The following is an 18891-nucleotide window of genomic DNA, read 5'->3' as shown; positions in this document are numbered from 1 at the left end:
CTTCTCAGTGTCTGGTCATCAGTTTTATAGACTCAAAACCCTCTAGTGGTATTTGATGGGTCAGGACTTTGGCGGAAGCTTGGCAGAGCAGATGTGGTTCACTCAGGGTCCATGATGTGGTTGTAGTCAGATGGTGGCTGGAGTTGCCGCAGCTAGAGATGGAGCATCTAGGTGCTGGCTGAGCATGTCAACCCCCATTTCATGTAGTTTCAGGACCTCACAGGGCCTAGATCTATGCATAGGGTAATTTGAGCTTAGAACCTGATAGCCTCAGAGTAGACTGCTTACATGGAGGCTGAAGGCTTTAAGTGTAAGCATTTCAGTGATGGATTTACGTAATTTGCCAAGAATTGACCAGTATTTTATATCATTTGGGTTTATCATAATGCATTACATTTATTCAGTTGTCTATTATCAGAAGTTTAGATTCTTTGCACACTTTTGCTATTACAAATAATGCTGTAATAAATAAATATCTCTGCATAGCCTTTCACTTGTGTGAAGATTTCTATCAGATACATTATTAAATTTGGAATTTCAGGAGTGGAAATTATGTACATTTTGATTTTAGGTAGATGAATCTAAATGACCTTTGAGAAAAGAGCATATGAAGGCAGTGAGAAAGTTTGTGTTTTTCCTTACATCCTTGCCAACATTTGCAATTATTAATATTTTGTTAATTGTTCATTTCATTGGCTAAAAAAGAACTCTTGACAGTTCTTCGACTTGTAATGAAGGTGAATGTCATAATTTTATTGGCCGTTTTACTTTGGATAAACTAGTTTATTACTTTTGGTATATTAAAACTGCAGATTATCTTTCTCTACTTGGTTATATGCTCATAATCTTTCAGGGACTTTAACCTGTTCAAAATGTTTGATTTTTTTCAAATGATTTTATTTATTTATTTGAGAGGGGAGCAGTGGAGGGGCAGAAGGAGAAGGTAAGGGAGAGAATCTACAGCAGACTCTGCACTGATCATAGAGCCCAGCATGGAACTCAATCCCACAACGCTGAAATCATGACATGAACCAAAACCAAGAGTCAGATGTTTAACTGCCTGAGCCTCCCTGGCTCCCTCTGTCAAAAACATTTTATCCCAGTTTCCCTTACCCCATTTTTCTTATGACTGATGTTCTTTTCTTTGACATTGCAGACATTCCTTATTTTTATGGATCAAATATATTAACTTCTCCATTTTGATTTCTGGATTTTGTACCAACCTTATAATGGTGTTCACTACCCTAAAATTATAAAAATATTTGCTCATATTTTTCTTCTAGTGATTTTGTATTAAATTTTTAAATACTTATTCCATCTGCCCTTTTATTTTGAAACTTTATTTATTATTATTATTTTTTAAGATTTTATTTATTTATCTGATGGACAGAGAGCACAAGCGAGAACAGTAGGCAGAAGCAGAGGGAGAAGCTGGCTCCCTGTTGAGTAGGGAGCCCTATGCGGGGGGCTGGGTTCCAGGACCCTGGGATCGTGACCTGAGCCAAAGGTAGACGCTTAACTGACTGAGCCACCCAGGCACCCCTGAAACTTTATTTATTTATTCTTTAGAGAGAGGAAGAGAGAGCATGAGTGGGGCAGGAGAGAAACAGAGGGAGAGAGAGACTCCAAAGCAGGCTCCATGCCCTCATGACCTTAAGATCATGATCTGAGCCAGTATCAAGAGTTGGAGGACATTTAACCAACTGAGCCATGGAGGGGCCCCCTCATTTTATTTTATTATAAGTCAAGAGATAGAAATCCAGTTTACTAAACACTTTCCTCAAGATCTTATCTCAATAAACTGCATTTCTTAAGAGACTAAAGGAAGTGAGAAGATTACATAAAGAGAAGCCACAAAAATGTATTTTGCTAACTGAAAAAAACCACAGTTAAAGAAACCATCAAACCAAGAACAAAGTGTGGCTGTTTAATAATTCTGTGATCCCTTGTGGGAAGTTCCCATTTGTGGATATAAATGGAAGCTTTAGTGGCAGGAGACTGTATCTGAGGAGTTCCCCTCCAGCCTTTATAAGAGTGATCCTGCTTCCTGTTGAGGGATTTTGTTACCCATCTTGTTGATTAGGTGATCACATCTCAAAACTCAGGGCAGGAATAGAGATCATGGAGTGAAATTGCCACTAAAGCTAAGTCTCTTTCCTGAAACCATGACTTTATACCACCAAATGGCTGCTGCTTTACCCCCTGACCTTTAAGTTTAGAGAGAAACAGTCTGTGAAAGCAATTGGTGAGCTCTGAGAGAAGTGATTTGATTGCTCAGCCAGAAGTTACAAATACTGGATAGTCTTCTCTTTGAAGGGCTTGGTACTTTTTGAAACAGAAATAAATGAACAAGTTTTTCTTTTTATACCTATGAGATGATCAATGTTAGTCAAACCTACTGTGGTAATCATTTCACAATATCTATCAATCAGACCATCACGATTTATGCCTTAAACTAATGGTGATGTATGTCAGTTATTTATTGTTAAAACTGGAAAGATATTAAATGAACATAATAGGAAAAAGAGTTGCTGCCCCAGATAACTCAGTTCTCTGGAGGCTTTGCAGCTTTCCACGAAAAATTTTGGCTATGGCTCAAGTGACTTCTTGACTCCCACTTCTGATTTAATTAACACCCTGTGTCATATTAGTTTCAGGAATAGAATTTAGTGATTTATCACTTATAATACCCGGGGCTCATCCCAGGTGTCCCCCTTAAGACCCATCACCCATTTAGACCATCCCCCTGCCCACATCCCCTCCAGCAACCCTCAGTGTGTTCTCTGTAGTTAAGAGTCTGTCTTGGTTTGCCTCTCATTGTTTTTTTATGCTATGTTCATCTGTTTTGTTTCTTAAATTCCACAGATGAGGGAAATCACACGGTTTTTGTCTTTCTCTGACTGGCTTATTTCACCAAGCATGATACTTTCTAGTTCCATCCATGTTGTAGCAAATGGCAAGATTTCATTCTTTTTCATGGCTGAAGATTGTGTGTGTGTGTGTGTGTGTGTGTGTGTGTGTGTGTGTATACCACAACTCCTTTATCGATTCATCAGTAGATGGACATTTGGGCTCTTTCCATAATTTGGCTGTTATTGATAATACCGTTACAAACATTGGGGTGCATGTTTCCTTCAAATCACTATTTTTGTATCCTTTGGGTAAATATGTAGTAGTGCAATTGCTGAATCTTAGGTTAGTTCTATTTTTAATCTTTTGACCAACCTCCATACTGTTTTCCAGAGTCAGCCAAGAATCTTAATACATGTACATAGTTAGGGTAAAATTCCTTAAGAGAGGAAGGTGTAGGAGATGGGGTCAGGAGTGATGCAAATAGAGGTAGAATCAATTTTCAGAAGTAGATTCATAGGTATTTTAGATTTATCAGGGACCACAGAAAATACTCAGTCCAACTCAGTGAATGGGGGGACGATAGATGATGTGGGTTCCTTGGTATCACAGAGCTCCAAATGTAATACATATCCTTATATGGATATAAAGCCATAAGAGTTATTGGTCTTTTGTGATTAGGGCCACAGTTTTGCCATACTTATATTTTTAACCGAAAATGGTTAAAATTTTAATAGTTTCCTTGTGGATTATGGTAAAGTTAGTAACATTGTTTCTGCTTTATATTTCCCACCCTTTTAATTTGATATTTTATTTTAACCTGTCCTAAAAAAGTTATTTTTTAATTATCACCACTAGGCCCTATTGGCTATTGATATGAGCTTTCTTTGGTACTTTTCTTCAGATGTTTGCTTAACTAGAATATGTCTTTGAAAATCAGGGAAATGATGAAGTGACTATTTGCTTAAATATTAGAGTTGCCAAAAAAACCTTTTCTGGCTTATAATTAAACAATTTTTTCTGGTTTAGAATTAAACTAGTTCTAGTTTAGGGAAGAATCTCATATTTTATTACCCCAAGAGACTAGTTCAACCAAATATGAAATGTATTTACTCAAAATAATTATCTTAAACTGCATGTTCTTTTATCATTATCTCCTAACAGGTTTATGTTAGATTGGGGGCATTGTCTTCTCTGTTTTATGTGAACATTGTAGGATACCTGATTGTTACAAAATACCTGTTTGCTGTTTTCCTTTCTTTCTCACTTAGGAAAGGGTTAAATGTCTAGAGCTCCAGCGTGATACATCCTAGCATTTAAGAGAGCCAGTATTTAAAATATTGTGTCTTACTAAACTGTTCTACCTCCTTGTGATTTTATTTCTCTTCTTTCTTTTTAATGATATGAAAAAAGAACACAAATATTCCAAAGAAGAGTGTATGGATTTTCACTGGGGAACAGTTCTCCTTACTCACAACCAGAATCTAGGTTTATAAAGTCTATTAAACTAAGCCTGTTGTGATTTCCCCCTTTATTAAATATGAGAAGTATTTGCCATTAAAAAAAATCCAACAAATTGATAACACTATTTCTCACAAATTAGAAGCAAGGACTGTTTGAAATGATAGCATACATTCAGTAGTTCTCTTAATTAGTATTTATGAAAAAAAAAATGTATTGATGATGGAGTTTTAGAAGGCCCAGAATTTTTGTGATACGTCTTTGAAACTTGTTTTTGTGGGCTCCAGTCTTAATAGTGCTCATTTTATTTTATTTTATTTTGTGTGTGTTTTTTTTTTAATAGCACTCATTTTAAAGCCAGTCTTTTCCCTTTCATGTTTGAGGAAAGTGCTATACTAGTATCTATGGGGTGGAGATTTTTTTCTTTTTTTTTTTTTTATCCGCAGTACTAGGAATCTCTCTGAGAAACAGTGCTATAGTTTTTGATGTTAGTTTGCTTGTAATAGAGGGGTTCTTAAAGTACTTCAACAGCTGGGTTTGAGCAGGTAGTAACAAGCTGTGCCTCATAGGCACGGATCTTTGCAGATCCAAAGGAACCACCAAATTGTTTCCCCTCTGTTATGTTGTCATTAGTCTTCTGATTGGTCCTTCTAGTTGCTCTTAGAAGCAATGGTTTGGTCACAGATAGCCTTGCCTACCATGACCCTACATATTTTTTAGGTTTTGCTGTCATTGTGTATGTGTGTGTGTGTGTGTGTGTATGCTTTAATAAATTGCTAGTTATTGCTTAAAACTTTTTAAATGACTTCTTTTTTGCTTTAACATCTGCTCCTCCTTTTGTCTACAAATTCTAGTCTTCAACCTGTACTAGTAATCTGATGATAAATATTACTACAATGACTTTTCTCTGATTCTTAATTGAGACCTGTTAATGAGATAGTAAAAAATATCACTATTTCCATAATTGCCAAATCCTACAAAATTGTGAGGATAAAGGACATTTTACTTAAGACAGTTACCATAATGGATATTCCCTGATATGGTACAAGCAAGCATTAATATTTCTTAAACTGAGTTTGATGAGCTTGACAATAGATAAAAGAGACAGAAATATAAAAGGTAAAATTTCTGGAAGCTATCATAAATCAGAAATAAAGTTTTGAAATCATAATTTCATTCTATATAGAAATTGTGCATACTTATTTATCTTTTATGCTATGAATTGTTATAAATGTGTTACATATGTATTATGTTGTATGGAGTTAGAACAGTCTGTGAAAGACCTAGCTATTGTGTAATTTATGGTTTATTTCTCATAAATAAAGATATATGTAAGTTGATTTCACTTTATCTACCTTAAGCTATAAAGGTGGTCTCAAACTTGAAGTTTCTCTATCTTTGTTTTTGGCAGAAGCAAATATAAATCCTTTTTGGAAGAAAATACTTCCATCCCCGGCTTCTAAAGAATTCTGAAAATTTTCAACATCAATGAACAGAACACAGTTTAAAAAAACAACCTGGCACATAGAGGAAAATGGCACAGTGAACAAAACCCATCAGAAATAGCCTACTTCAGAAGCAGGCACTTCAGATGGGATTGTTATAGATGCAGGTTATAAGACTCTTGACTACTTTTGAAGAAAATATAGAAGAAATAGCGCTTGTGGGGCTCAAGTCAGTTAAGTGTCCAGCTCTTGATTTTGGCTCAAGTCATGATCTCAGGGTTGTGAGACTGAGCCCTGTAACAGGCTCTGTGCTGGGTTTGGAGCCTGGTTAAGATTCTCTCTCTCCATCTGCCTCCCCACCCCCCAAATAAAGAAATTTCAAAAAATTTAAAAATTTAAAAAAAAAATCTTAGTAGTTGGGGAGGGTATGTGTTGTAATGAGTACTTGATATTATATAAGACTGATGAATCACAATCCTGTATCCCTGAAACAAATAATGCATCATATGGTAATTAGTTGAATTTAAATGAAAAAAATAAAAATTCAATTATTAAAAAAAAGAAAATATAGACAAAATAATAGTGAATTGGAGGAAGGGTAATTTCCTGTGATCTTTCTTTTTGTGATACATGTTAGATGATGCTTTCTGAACTACTTTCCTGCTTACTAATCCTGTTTTTCACTGTGTGTCTTATGATGTGAATCCTTGGCACTGAATTTTGTTCATTTGTTTATTCCCATAAATTTTATTTGGTTCTTTAAAGACTTTCTAGGTCACTTTTTATAGTTTAATGTTTTCCCATTAATATCCATTTTTCCTTTAATGCATACTATCTGAAGAGATAACAGTTTTCTAGAACTGAGGAAAGATACCAATCCTCAGATTTAAGTAGCTCCTAAACTCTTAAGCAGAAAAAAAAAAAAAAAAGAAATACATATCAGCAAATGACAGAATAACATTGCAGAATACGAAAGTAAAAATAAAAAGATTTTAAAGGTATTGGAAAAAAAGACATTTCCTTCAAAAATGTACCAGACAGCTGAATTCTCAGTAGCAATGATTAAAAGCATAAGGTAGTGTAACCATATCTTCACTGTGCTGAAGGAAGATAATTGTAAAACTGCAATTATGTACCAAGAAGAAATATCTTTCAAGAATGAGAACAAAATAAAGACATGTATAAAGTAACAAATACTGAGAGGATCTGCCATCAGGAAAATTGTGAAAGAAATACTTCAGGCAGAAGGAAATACATTCCAGTTGATTCCAGATAAAAGGTGCAAAGGAAAATGTGTTAAAATGAATGAAGTCATAAATAGTTGGGTAAATCTAAATGAACTTATAAAACAACAATGACTTAAGGAATTGAAAAATTAGAATAAAAGTAATATTAAAGAAGAAGAAAGTCTGTAAAGCTATAACCTAAATAGCCATACTTGGGAAAAAACACAAAACAAAATAGAAATTAAACATAGGCTACTGAAGGAAAGAAAAAAAATAAAGATAAGACCAGAAATCAGTAAAATAAAAAAATAAACCAATAAAAGAGGAGACTGACAAAGCAAGAAATAGATTCTTTAAAAAGGAGTATTATTTCTGGTGAGCCTCATTAAGATAAAAAGGAAAGGAGGAATGGAAGAAGGACCATAAACAGAGCTACAGACACTGAAGAAATAACAAAAAGCTATTATAAATCACTTTCTATCAATATATTTGAAAATGTATATAAAGTGAAAAAGTCCAAGAAGAAAAATAACTTATCAAAACTGGCTTAAGAAAAATTAGAAAATAAATAATTTTATAACCCATTAAGAGATTGATGCAGAAAATTAATAAAATTATACAGATCTTTCTAGGCCCAGAGAGCTTCACCAATGAATTCTATTAAACCTCCAAGGAAAAACTAACTCTGATCTTATACCTCTTTATTGCTCTTCTTTTTTTTTTTTTTTTTAAGATTTTATGTATTTATTTGACAGAGAGAGATCACAAGTAGGCAGAGAGAGAGGGAAGCAGGCTCCCTGCTGAGCAGAGAGCCCAATGCGGGCCTCGATCCCAGGACCCTGAGATCATGACCTGAGCCGAAGGCAGCGGCTTAACCCACTGAGCCACCCAGGCACCCTCTTTATTGCTCTTCTTAAATTTATTTATTTTTTTGAATTTGTCGCAGCTTAAAGATCTTTTTGTCATTCATGTTCTGGAGTTTTAAAATGCTGTGAATAAGTATGAGCCACCTTTTATTATTCTGGAAGCTTGATATTAGTATCTTTGATTTGAAGATTTATGTATATCTTTTTTAATCCCACTGAGAATACTGATTAGGTGTTTGTTTCTAATATATTTTTCTCTTCCTCTCCCTTTATTTTCCCCTTCATGTTGATCTTGTACTTTCTGTTTATTTTGTATTGAGTGGTGAATCATGGCTGTTCACTGATAGTTAAGAATGACTGATTGAGGGGGTTCCTGTGGCTCAATTGGTTGTGTCCAACTTGATCTCAGCTCACATCATGATCTCAGGTGCTCCATGCTCAGCTCAGCCTGGAGTCTGCTTGAGATTCTTTCCCTTTGCCCCTCTGTTCAGACACATTTGCTCTCTTTCTCTCTCTCTCAAATAAGTAAATACTAAAAAAAAAAAAAAAAAAAAAAAGTAGGATTAGATAGGTTGAATGGAGGCAGAATTTGTTGATTGGAGTTTGCTTAGAGTAAAATGGACAGGGAGGAGCTTCTGGTTGGGTTGAAGATACCTAAATGCCAGGATAGGAAAACTTTACTCTGGGTCACTAATATCCATATCCTAGTGCCCTTAGTCCTCTGGCATATGGGTTCATTGTGGAAAATTTGGAAAATAAAAGTACCAAGAGGAAAAAAAAAATCACTTGTGAGCCTATCAGGCAGAGATCAGACTATTTCTAAAAGATATGTCATGTATAATAGAAATTAGGACAACACTGCCCATTTTATTTTATTACTTGCAATATGTAGTCATTAGTGTATTTTTCCCCATGCTGTAAAATTTCTTCTACATTATCATTGTTAATGACTATATAATATTCAATTACATAAATATAGTTTCTTTAGCCATTTTCTGTGGAGATTGTGTATATGTCTATTTTTTCTTGTAAGTGGTGCTACATGTAAACATTTGTAATAAATATTTGTACATAAATTTTTATCTTAGGATAAGCTGCAAGACGTGTAATTTTTGAGCAAAAGAATATTAATATCTTAAGGTGTTCTTATACTCACAGTGCTTGGATCAGTTAAATGCTGTACTTTGTTAAGTGTGCAGACATGGATCTGTGGTGCTCTAATATACAGATTGTTGTTTACCTGGATCCCTTTTTCATTAACATGGATTGGAGAGCTGCTGTATAGATATAATTAAAAATACCAGTACCACCATCCCATGAAAAACAACCTTTTGCTTTCTTTCTCACTCTAGTGTATCTTTTGGGTAGATTTTTTTAAGCCATTGCATGGTCTTCAACGGCTGTTGAAAATAGATTGCTGCAGAAAAAATAAGGAGGAGGGGAAATGTTAATATACTAGTTTATGGCATTTCTTTTTACCAGCGTCTTAAAAAGAATACCCTGTAGTTTGCTTAAACATTGGTTATATTGTCCCTGAATCTTCAATGGGCTCAAGTGCTCTTAGTGAGTTGGCTATTCCTGGTAGGGACCATCATTTATTGAACAGCTTTGTGTTACAGTCACCAATCTGGGCACTTTCTGTACTTTATGCCCAAAGCTTGTGCCAATTTTGAGAGGTAGGTATTATCACCTGTTTAGTGGTTTTTGAAAATAAAGTTAAATGGCGATATGAAATGCTTCCAAGTCACACCATTTGTGGTTGTCTAGAAGTCACTGGAACACGAGCTCCATGAGAACACTGAAATCATTTTGTTCACTGGTGTAGTCCTAGCATTAGATCAATCTTCACATGTAGTAGTCTCTCAAGAAATATTTGTTGGATGCTGACAAAATGAATTAAGAGAGGTGGGATTTGAACCATAGCCATTTTGAACCTAAAACTCTTTCTGCCAGGCAGAAATCAATTTCTTCAGAGTTTTACTGTGAGGTTTGCCCCAGAGAGATGGACTTGGTCAGTGTTTGGTGTCTTCTTCCTCATTTTCATTTGTGCACTCATATAAATTGCTTTATGTAAAATGTCACTGTCATTTGAGAGAATCCTCAGTTAAGTCAAACATAACTAATAATACTGAGTGTGTAAAAGGCTAAGCAGAAGTTAGAACTATTTTTTTCAAAAGTTCCGAAATGCACTCTAGCAGTTGTTCTGAAGGATACTTTGAACTCTGTAATAGTTAAAAGTTCCTCAAGGATATGACATTTTCTCTGGTATCCCTTCAGATGCCCTGTGGAAGTTTCTGAGGATCTAATACTCACTAGGAAAAAAATTTTTTGCCTGAAGACTCAGTCTTGTATAAAACTGGGTTCTCACAAAGTTTTCCTCAGAGAGCTTGCAGCTATGCTTAAAAGTCAGAAGACTGATAAGCAATGTGATAGGTCAGCTAATCACCTTCACCTTGGATGAGCATTTACAGTCCATCTGTCATATGTGAATACAAGATCTATCAAATACCAGTATACCGTATCCTAAAAAAAAAAAAAAATGTTTTTCATTTATATTTATTGTAGGCATCATTTATATAGAATAGATATCAAGGCACTTAGATTGACCCTGTCAAGTCAGATGAAGAAAAGGGACAGGTTTATGGTTTTCTCTCAAATTTTGTTTAATGAAGTCACAGTTTGCTCATTTTCAGCTCAGCAATTATTGGTCGAATGCCTACTGTGTTCTGGGCACCATACTACACACAGAGAGTACAGAAATGAGTTAATTACCCCTCCCTGGAGCTCACAGTCTAGTCAGAGACAGACCCATCTCATGGAACATGGTGAAGGCTGTAGTGCTTGGGAGTGAGGAGGATAGAGAGGACAGAGCATCTCCTGAAAAAGGAGAGGTGGGTGAGTCCAGGCTCTTACTTCACACTTGGACTCATACCAGAGCCTTCCACAACATTGCCAAAGGATTTTTCTAGAATTTTATAAATCCAGTCATATCACTTCCATGTTTAAATGCCCCAGCAGTTCCCCACTGACTGCCCCCCAGACTGTGGCCCCCTTCCAGCCACTCCCATGTTCCCCACTGCCCCCACTGCTTTACAGCCTGCTTGCCCAAGTTCAAATCCTGCCCCTGTGACTTGTCAGCTCTCTGCCGCTCAGTTTCCTTAAACTGGGTGAATGTCAATAATCTGCCTCAATGTTACTGTTAAGATGAAATGATTTGATCTAAAACCCTGAGAACAGTGCCTCCTGCATGGTACTGGAGAAGTGATGCTTATTACGCCATTCCTTCTGTCTCCTAGGCTGGTGGTAGTTTCTGGACCCCTCTGGCTTTGCACAGGGTGCCAATTGCACCCATTGTTGCTACCATATGATTTAATTCTTAGGCCACTTCTCACCATTTCCTGTCTTTATCATCAATAAACTGGAGTTCTCAGCCTGATTAGATGGTAAACTCTGAGATTAGGAATTTCACCACAAATAATTTTTTGTTTTATTTTTGTGCTTCCCCACAGAACCTAAATACAGTGCATATTGCGGACACTCAAATACCTGTTTATTGACTGAGGGGGAAATCCCTTTCTCTCCAAGTCTCTTCTTGTGAAGTGTTTTCTGTTTTTTATTTTTTGTCTTTTAAATCACCATTCTTTCCTTTTCTTCTCTCCACTGTGCTATTAGCATGTTAACATTTTTTACATATTTCTGCTATAGCTCTTGTCCCATTCCATTGTAATCATTCATTTTCATGTTCCACCCTCCTTCTCCTGCTTCATTTATATTGCTTTCATTTGTCTCTCTGGCCTTTAGTAAAGGGACTGCATACAAGTAGACACTCATATATGAATGAATGCTCAATAAAGAATAATATCTGTTATATTAATGCCACTGTATTTGAGGGAATCTGAGAAAAATAAAATTGAGTGCTTTCTTTGAATCTATTTCTTTTGGTTAACTAAATGTCCAAGAAAGGCCTAATGATTTAAGTACCCCAACTAAACAAGCAGGAAACTCTCAAATAAATATCCTTCTAATGTAGAGGCAAAACATTCCAATAATTTACCTGTGTGTCTGGTAGCTCCATGTGTTCTAAGATAAAATGTTCTGTCTCTAATTTTTAAGAGAATATCAAAATATGAAAACTACCTAAATTGTTATAGAGGTAAAAATGAGTAGTGAATTTTGACATTGCTTTAAAAAAATTATTTATTTGAGAGAGAGAGCACACACACAAATGAAGAGTAGGGGAGGGACAAAAGGAGAAGCCGACTTCCTGTTCAGCAGGGATTCTCATGCTGGGTCTCTGTCCTAGAACCCTGAGATCATGACCTGAGCCAAAGGCAGATCCTTAACTACCTGAAGTCACAGTTGGCTGATATTCAGCTCAACAATTATTTGTCCAGCTGAGCCACCTGGGCGTCCCTGACATTGCTTTCTTAAACCACTTTGAGAAGAAATTAAAATTGAATTAGATTTCACCACTCTGAAATTTCCTATTAAAAACTATTCTGATTGGGTATTGTATAACACAGTAGTAGGTGATCTAAGTTTCATCTTTTACGGATGTGATTGTAGATGAGAATTGATTGTCCCTATTGTCATATTTTTTGTTTCATTTCCATGCTTTTCATTATCTTATAAAAGATAAATTTAGGGGTGTCTGGGTGGCTCTGCACGTTAAGTATCACCTTCGGCTCAGGTCATGATCTCAGGGTCCTGGAATCAAGCCCTGTGGTAGGCTCCTGACTCAGCAGGGAGCCTGCTTCTCCCTCTCCTCCCCACTGGTGCTCTCTCTGACTCTCTCAGATAAATAAATAAGTAAATAAAATCCTTTTAAAAAGAAAAATCTAAGTAACATCTTTTAGCAATGAAGAGGTAATGAAAAAAAAAAAAATCATGCCCCATCAGCTTAACGGGAAGGTGGAGATTGCATATATCATGTGTGTTTTAAACCCATGCTTACCATTTACTTACTTATTTTGATTTGTATTTTGCGGGGCTTAACTCCCAACCTTGACATCCAAAGTCGGATGCTTAACTGACTGAGCCACCCAGGCGCCCCAATTGAGAATTTTGTGTATTTCATTTTTCTCTTTTTATTCACCTTTTATTTGTTTTCAGTAAAGTTTTGTAGTTTTCATCATCTAGGCTTTTAAGTTATTGGATTTATTTTTAGATATATTTGGCTGCTAGAAGCAGTATTTTTTCACAAGGTATTTCTGTTGGATGTTAACTGTGTGACACATAGTGACTGTTGAACGTTGATTTTTCCCTCACAGTCTAACTCACAATCTGACTTGATCACCCTCTTAGTTGTTGTTGTTCTTCTTCTCCTCCTCCTTTTTTTTAAGTTGCCTCTTTGCCCATCAGGGACCTTGAACTCACTGACCCAAGATCAGGAGGTGTGCACTAGCCAGGTGCTCCTCCCTAATGCTTGGGATTTAAATGCTTGCTTCCACCAGATCGTCCTGTAGCTTTCCTCAAGATGAGTCATCACTGTAACGGAACCATTCACGCTTTCTGTTTTATGTTTAGTAAGAACTGTACAGTTGTTGGTAGTATATCTTCATGACTAAATTTCTTACAGCAGTGAGGGAATGTGTATTTTAAACAAATACATTTCAGAATATAAATAAAGTTCTCCTACTGTGATTTTTTTTATTTGTTGGTATAAATTTAACTCTGATTATTAGCATAAGTAGTAGAACTTTTGGGTCTTCTTACTTCCAACAAGCATTTTATGCCAATTTCAGGTTTTTCCTTTTAGTTTCATCTCCATTCCAAGCTGTCCCACTTCTGAGAACCCAGACTCTAAAATTCCTTTTAGGCTCATAACTTCCATTCTTCCTCATTCCTTGCTCCCTTCCTCATTCCCACTCCCACACTTGCCTGATCCTCTGTCTTCTCCCAGTTCTCACATTTATGTCCCCATGGTCTCAACCCTGTTCAGCCTCTGCAGCCATAATTTGATTCTTGTCAGCTTTTCTGCTTAGTTTCCCCTGCCTTCCTTTCTCCCCACTCCATGTTATCTTTTTGTCCCATTCCTCCACGCCCAGGTTGGAAATTACAGGCTACCTGGACCATTTATAGGCTACCTGGACCATTTATAATTCATGATTTCAGGTTCAGCTGGGCTCCCAGAGCATGAAGGTCTTTGCAGTCTTCTCTTGTTGACTCAGTCTTCTTTGCACCATGGATTTGCAACCATTCTTCACTTGGGATGTCTTATGCCCCTCGTTACAGGGCCCCAGTTAGACTTCTTCACTCCCAGGAGATATTCTTATTTGCCCAAGAAAATTGAGGATGTCCATCAGCAGCGGCTTCTAACTTCCTCTGGCTGTATCTCAGTTTTGTTGTTTGTTTGTATCTTCCTCTCAGCCTTCTTCTGACGTTGCCTATCTTTGAGGCTAACCTCCTGAGATGGTGTAGATTAAACGGACTTTCTAAGCCAGTTTCTTAAAATGAGCTTATTTCTTGATTTTTGTTTGTGTGTGTTTGTTGTGAAGACAGTTTTGAAATAAGCATCCTTGGACAATTCTCTTGTCCCTTGTGACAGTACAGATGACCCTAGATTGACATGATCCTGTGGCATGCTCACTTTCAGTTACCACAGTTTAATTCATGAACACCAGTCCCCCAACAACATGGTTCAAGTTTCAGTTACCAAGATTTATTGACTGTAAGGAGTTGCATTGAGTACAGTTTTCACTGCTAGCTTTTTCAGTCCACAAATCACCATGTAAATAACAGATGCATATGGCGGCCAGTGACCAACATGGCTTCTTCTAAAGTCTGTCAGTGATTGTTACTATGTATCCGTTGGTCATTCACAGACAGCAAAGCAAGTGGTTGTGTTGCTTCCTTGTCCGTGGGTGGTAAATGTACATGACATTTTATACAGATGGATGGTTGAAAGAGAAAATTAGCTGATGAAAGTAAAAATTCAGAAACGGAAAGAAAAGTGATAATGCCAGAAGTGAAATTCAGTTCACATGTAAATGGGGTTCTGGAAGAAAAAGCCAACCATGGGAATGTTAACACTGCCTCTGTTCCACAGACTGTAGCTAGCTATGCAGCCAGAGGAGCTTAGTGGTGGTGAGTTTATGGATATAGAGAGGACTGTGGTCATGATGGAGAAGATGAGGATGTCCTAGAGCAAGGGACACTGGCATAAGAATCCATATTAAAGGGGGCCCCTGGGTGGCTCAGTGGGTTAAGCCTCTGCCTTTGGCTCAGGTCATGATCCCAGGGTCCTGGGATCTAGCCCCACATTAGGATCTCTGCTTGGCAGGGAGCCTGTTTCTCCCTCTCTGCCTACCTTTCTGCCTCTCTGCCTACTTGTGATCTCTCTCTCTCTCTCTCTCAAGTAAATAAATAAATAAATAAATAAAATCTTAAAAAAAAAAAAGAATTCATATTACAGGAACTCATGGAGATACTTCACATTATTAAAAGTCCAAAGGTTAAAATATGGAAAATTAAGCGTGGAAAGGAATGCGGTGGTTTGCCAAGGCCTGGAAAAGATACTTACTCTGTATTGTAAGCTGTATGATGAGAAGATAAAGCACTGTTCAAACATTCTTCATAAGTTTATTATCATGAAGACTTTAATTCTCCATGTTTTAAATTATAGTATACTAAATACAATGAGTTTTACAATTTTTTCATTTCCCTATATGTTCATCACCAACAGAAAGAGTTTTTAGTGTTTTTGATAAAGACTTAAAAATTACCTTTCATATGTTTGTGCCTGCTTATACCACCATCGAAGGTTTAGGGGAATCTGTTAGTGCTCTGCTAGTACCTTGTTCTGTTTGCCAATGTTTACTTGTTTGTCCAACCTCTTCCTCTGGTGACTCCCTATTTCAGTGGATATACATACACTTAGGTTTTTTTATTTCCTAGGGGAAAGACTTCACCTAGACCCTGTTGTGTTTGAGGCCCACTATATCCTTTTTTTTTTTTTTTTTAAGATTTTATTTGTCAGAAAGAGAGAGAGAGCAAGCACAGATATGGGAGAGGCAGGCAGAGGGAGAAGCAGCATCCCTGCTGAGCAAGGAGTCTGATATGGGTCTCTATCCCAGGACCCTGGGATCATGACCTGAGCCAAAGGCAGGCACTTAACTGACCAAGCCACCCAGGCGCCTGAGACCCACTATATTCTTGCTCCCTCTTCCTTCACCCTCATTTTCTTCTGAAATAAGTCAGACCTGCCAATTCAGTTTACTTATTATTTCCTTCCTCTTTAGCTCTTGCAGTCACTTGACATTAGGCACCTCAAGGACAAAGGTCATGTCTGTTTTATTACTGAGTATCCAGTACTTAACCTGGCAACTGCCATATACAGTTAAACTTGGTGTCCCATTTGGGGGAGCGAGTTCATAAAAGCCTGCACCCACCATCCACCTTGTCCCATTTACCCATTCCTCTGGTCTCTGTTATCTCTTTAGCTTGGCTTTGGGGAAACACCACTCCACCTGTCACTACATTCATTCCCCTTTGCATATTCTTTGTTCTCGCCAAAGTAGGCTGCTCGCTGTTCATTTGTTGCCTTCCATTTCTTCCTTCAGAACGGTCCTGATGCTGTCCTTACTCCTACAAGTGTTCTCTATCAGATCATCTATCATCTCATACCATCATCTCCCCCTTTCAGAGTCCTGGCTAAAGCTTTTCTCCCTGAAGCCTTCTCTGATCTCATTCTCTCCAACCACTGCAACCTTTCTCCTTCTTTAAACAACTGTGGAATGGGAGCTGCTCCTAGTACCTGCCAAATATGAGCCATTTATGCTTTCATATTTATGTTTTCCCGCACAGATAGAAGCTCCCTGAGGAATATCTTCCTCTTTCCTGTGCATAATTCAGGCTTTACACATAGTTGGTACTGAATGCGTTGTTTGTTGGATTTTCCTGCTAAGTGAGATTCCATAGATCTGTCAAGGAAACTGCATGCTGCTAAAAATATAGAGGGTTGTTCTATGGATTATTATTATTATTATTATTATTGCTCCTTTTCTAATTCTCAAGTAAAAATTCTTTCTGGGTATATCTGTCTATCTTAAAATGCCAAAGGCCCCAAGAGTGGAGAATGAGAAAGAGGCAAAATGTTAGAGCTGAAAAGATTTTTAGAGATCTATGTAGTCTAGCCCTTTACTTGTATAGGGGAGTAATCTGATGTCTAGAGCATGTTCGTGATCTACCCCAAGTTACACAACCAGTGTGTGGTAACGTTTGGGCCCACAGTGCAGGTGCCTAGTCCTGTCTAGTAGTGCCTGTTCCCACAAGCTGCTGTGGGGCATGGGGCATGTTAGGATATTGTTTAGGTTTGTGTAGTTAAATTATGTAAAAGAGGCATCTACTAGTCTCACATTGCCTTTTGTGGATTAACAAATAAGAAAGAATGAAGAAAAAATGAAGAATTAAGAAAGAATTAAGAAAATGAACCTCTAAATAGATTGTTTTCCTCTCTCCTTCCCTTAATTATTTCCAAATTCTGACTGGATTCATTTGCATACACTGGGAAGTTTCTGGAAGCATTCATCTTCGATGGCATAGATTCGTTTGCTAACACTTACGTAAACTTTTTCTTGAAGTATAACATACATAAAGAAAAATGCACAAAGCTTAGGTGTGGAGTTTGAATTTTCACAAAGCACATCAAGAAACAGCAGCACCAGCAACTTCAGAAACATTTGATGAAATAAAAGGGTTTGAAGCCATATAATTTTTTTTTCTCTCTGCAGGTATTGTCAGTCTGTGTGTTAACAACAATCCTTGGTTGTATATTTGGGTTGAAACCAAGCTGTGCCAAAGAAGGTAATTACTACAGTAATTCACATGTACACACAGTTGTGTGTATGTGTGTTGCTATTTAGACTTCTTCAGAATATGATTGAGAAAAGCATTATATCCTAATCTGTGGGTGGTCCGTAGTTATGGCAGACCTGATGCTGGTTTGAGCCTTCTTGAAGCTCTTTCATTGAATCGGCCATATAAAATTTTACTTATTTGCAGAACTGCATCCTAAAACAACAAAGACGGCCTTGGACCAAAAAAGTCAATCAAACAAAGAGAAAACCCCAAAACAACAACAAAAAAATTCAAACAAACAAGCAAATAATGGCCTAAAGATTCTGGTGCTGGGCCCGTGGAGCCTTCTCCCTGCCTCTCCAGGGACTCCTAGGACACTCTTTCCCCAGGGAGTTAGTCTCTGAAGCAGTCCTGGCGGGGTTACTAGGTAACCATTCAGTGTCACTGGGCAACCCGAAACTTACTGTTACATGTCCTCACTGCTTTTAAAATCGTGGGATTTGGTGGTCAGGAGCTAGGATTACTGCTTTTTTTCTGTTGGATTTGTATTATCTTACAAGTGGATTTTAGTAATCTAATGAAAACCTAGCTTTTTCCAAGTATGTAGTAAACGGTTACAACATAAAATTACTGTTTTTAATAAAAAATCTTCCTTCCATGTATCCGTTTTAACAGAAACTTGCTAGTACCAACTATAGCCCAGCATCTTGTGGGCTGCTGGGACACAGTATGCACAGTATACACAGTATACTGGTCTTTGTCCTTAGGAAGCTGGGAGTCTAGTGTGAGACCAGGCTATTAACCAAATGCCCTAGTTCCGATGGAAGGAAGTGACGGGGGTGGGGGAGGGTGGGGAAAGAACAAGGTTTTATAAAAGCTTTAAAAAAGGAAATCATACCTTGACTTGGGGAGTTCATGCATTAGGCTGGGCCTAAAGGCTAAATGGGTGTTTTAGGTGATGGGGAGGGTCACTCCAGCAGAAAGCTCGCATAGGGACATTACATTACTTCTTTTATAAACCAAGACTGGGGATGGGGTATGTCCGGCATTCTTTTTCTTTCTGAAATATTCAGAGAATCGTTTTTAAAATCTTAACCTCACATACAAAATTTTAGAGAACGTTATTGCTGTCTAAGCCAATCTTTTCTGAGCATAAAACATTCACCACAAGTCCTCCTTCTGACTTTTCTTTACCGTGCCGTAAGGATTTAAGTCTTATAAGCCCCAGTCGGGTTTGTAATCAGT

The 18891-nt window shown here is 37.3% G+C and overlaps 1 protein-coding gene across 1 annotated transcript in view; it reads left to right on the top strand.

Annotated features, from left to right (window-relative positions):
* Window positions 1-18891, top strand: part of ENPP1 (ectonucleotide pyrophosphatase/phosphodiesterase 1) — a 73091-nt gene that overhangs the window by 17276 nt on the left and 36924 nt on the right. The window contains exon 2 of the mRNA XM_082730392.1: window positions 17580-17652. Within this exon, the coding sequence (XP_082586518.1) occupies window positions 17580-17652 (73 nt within the window). The remainder of the gene's footprint in view (window positions 1-17579; window positions 17653-18891) is intronic.

Source organism: Mustela nivalis (genome assembly GCF_964662115.1).
Source record: "Mustela nivalis genome assembly, chromosome: 5".
Classification (NCBI taxonomy): domain Eukaryota; kingdom Metazoa; phylum Chordata; class Mammalia; order Carnivora; family Mustelidae; genus Mustela; species Mustela nivalis.
This window is presented reverse-complemented; position numbering and strand designations above follow the sequence as displayed.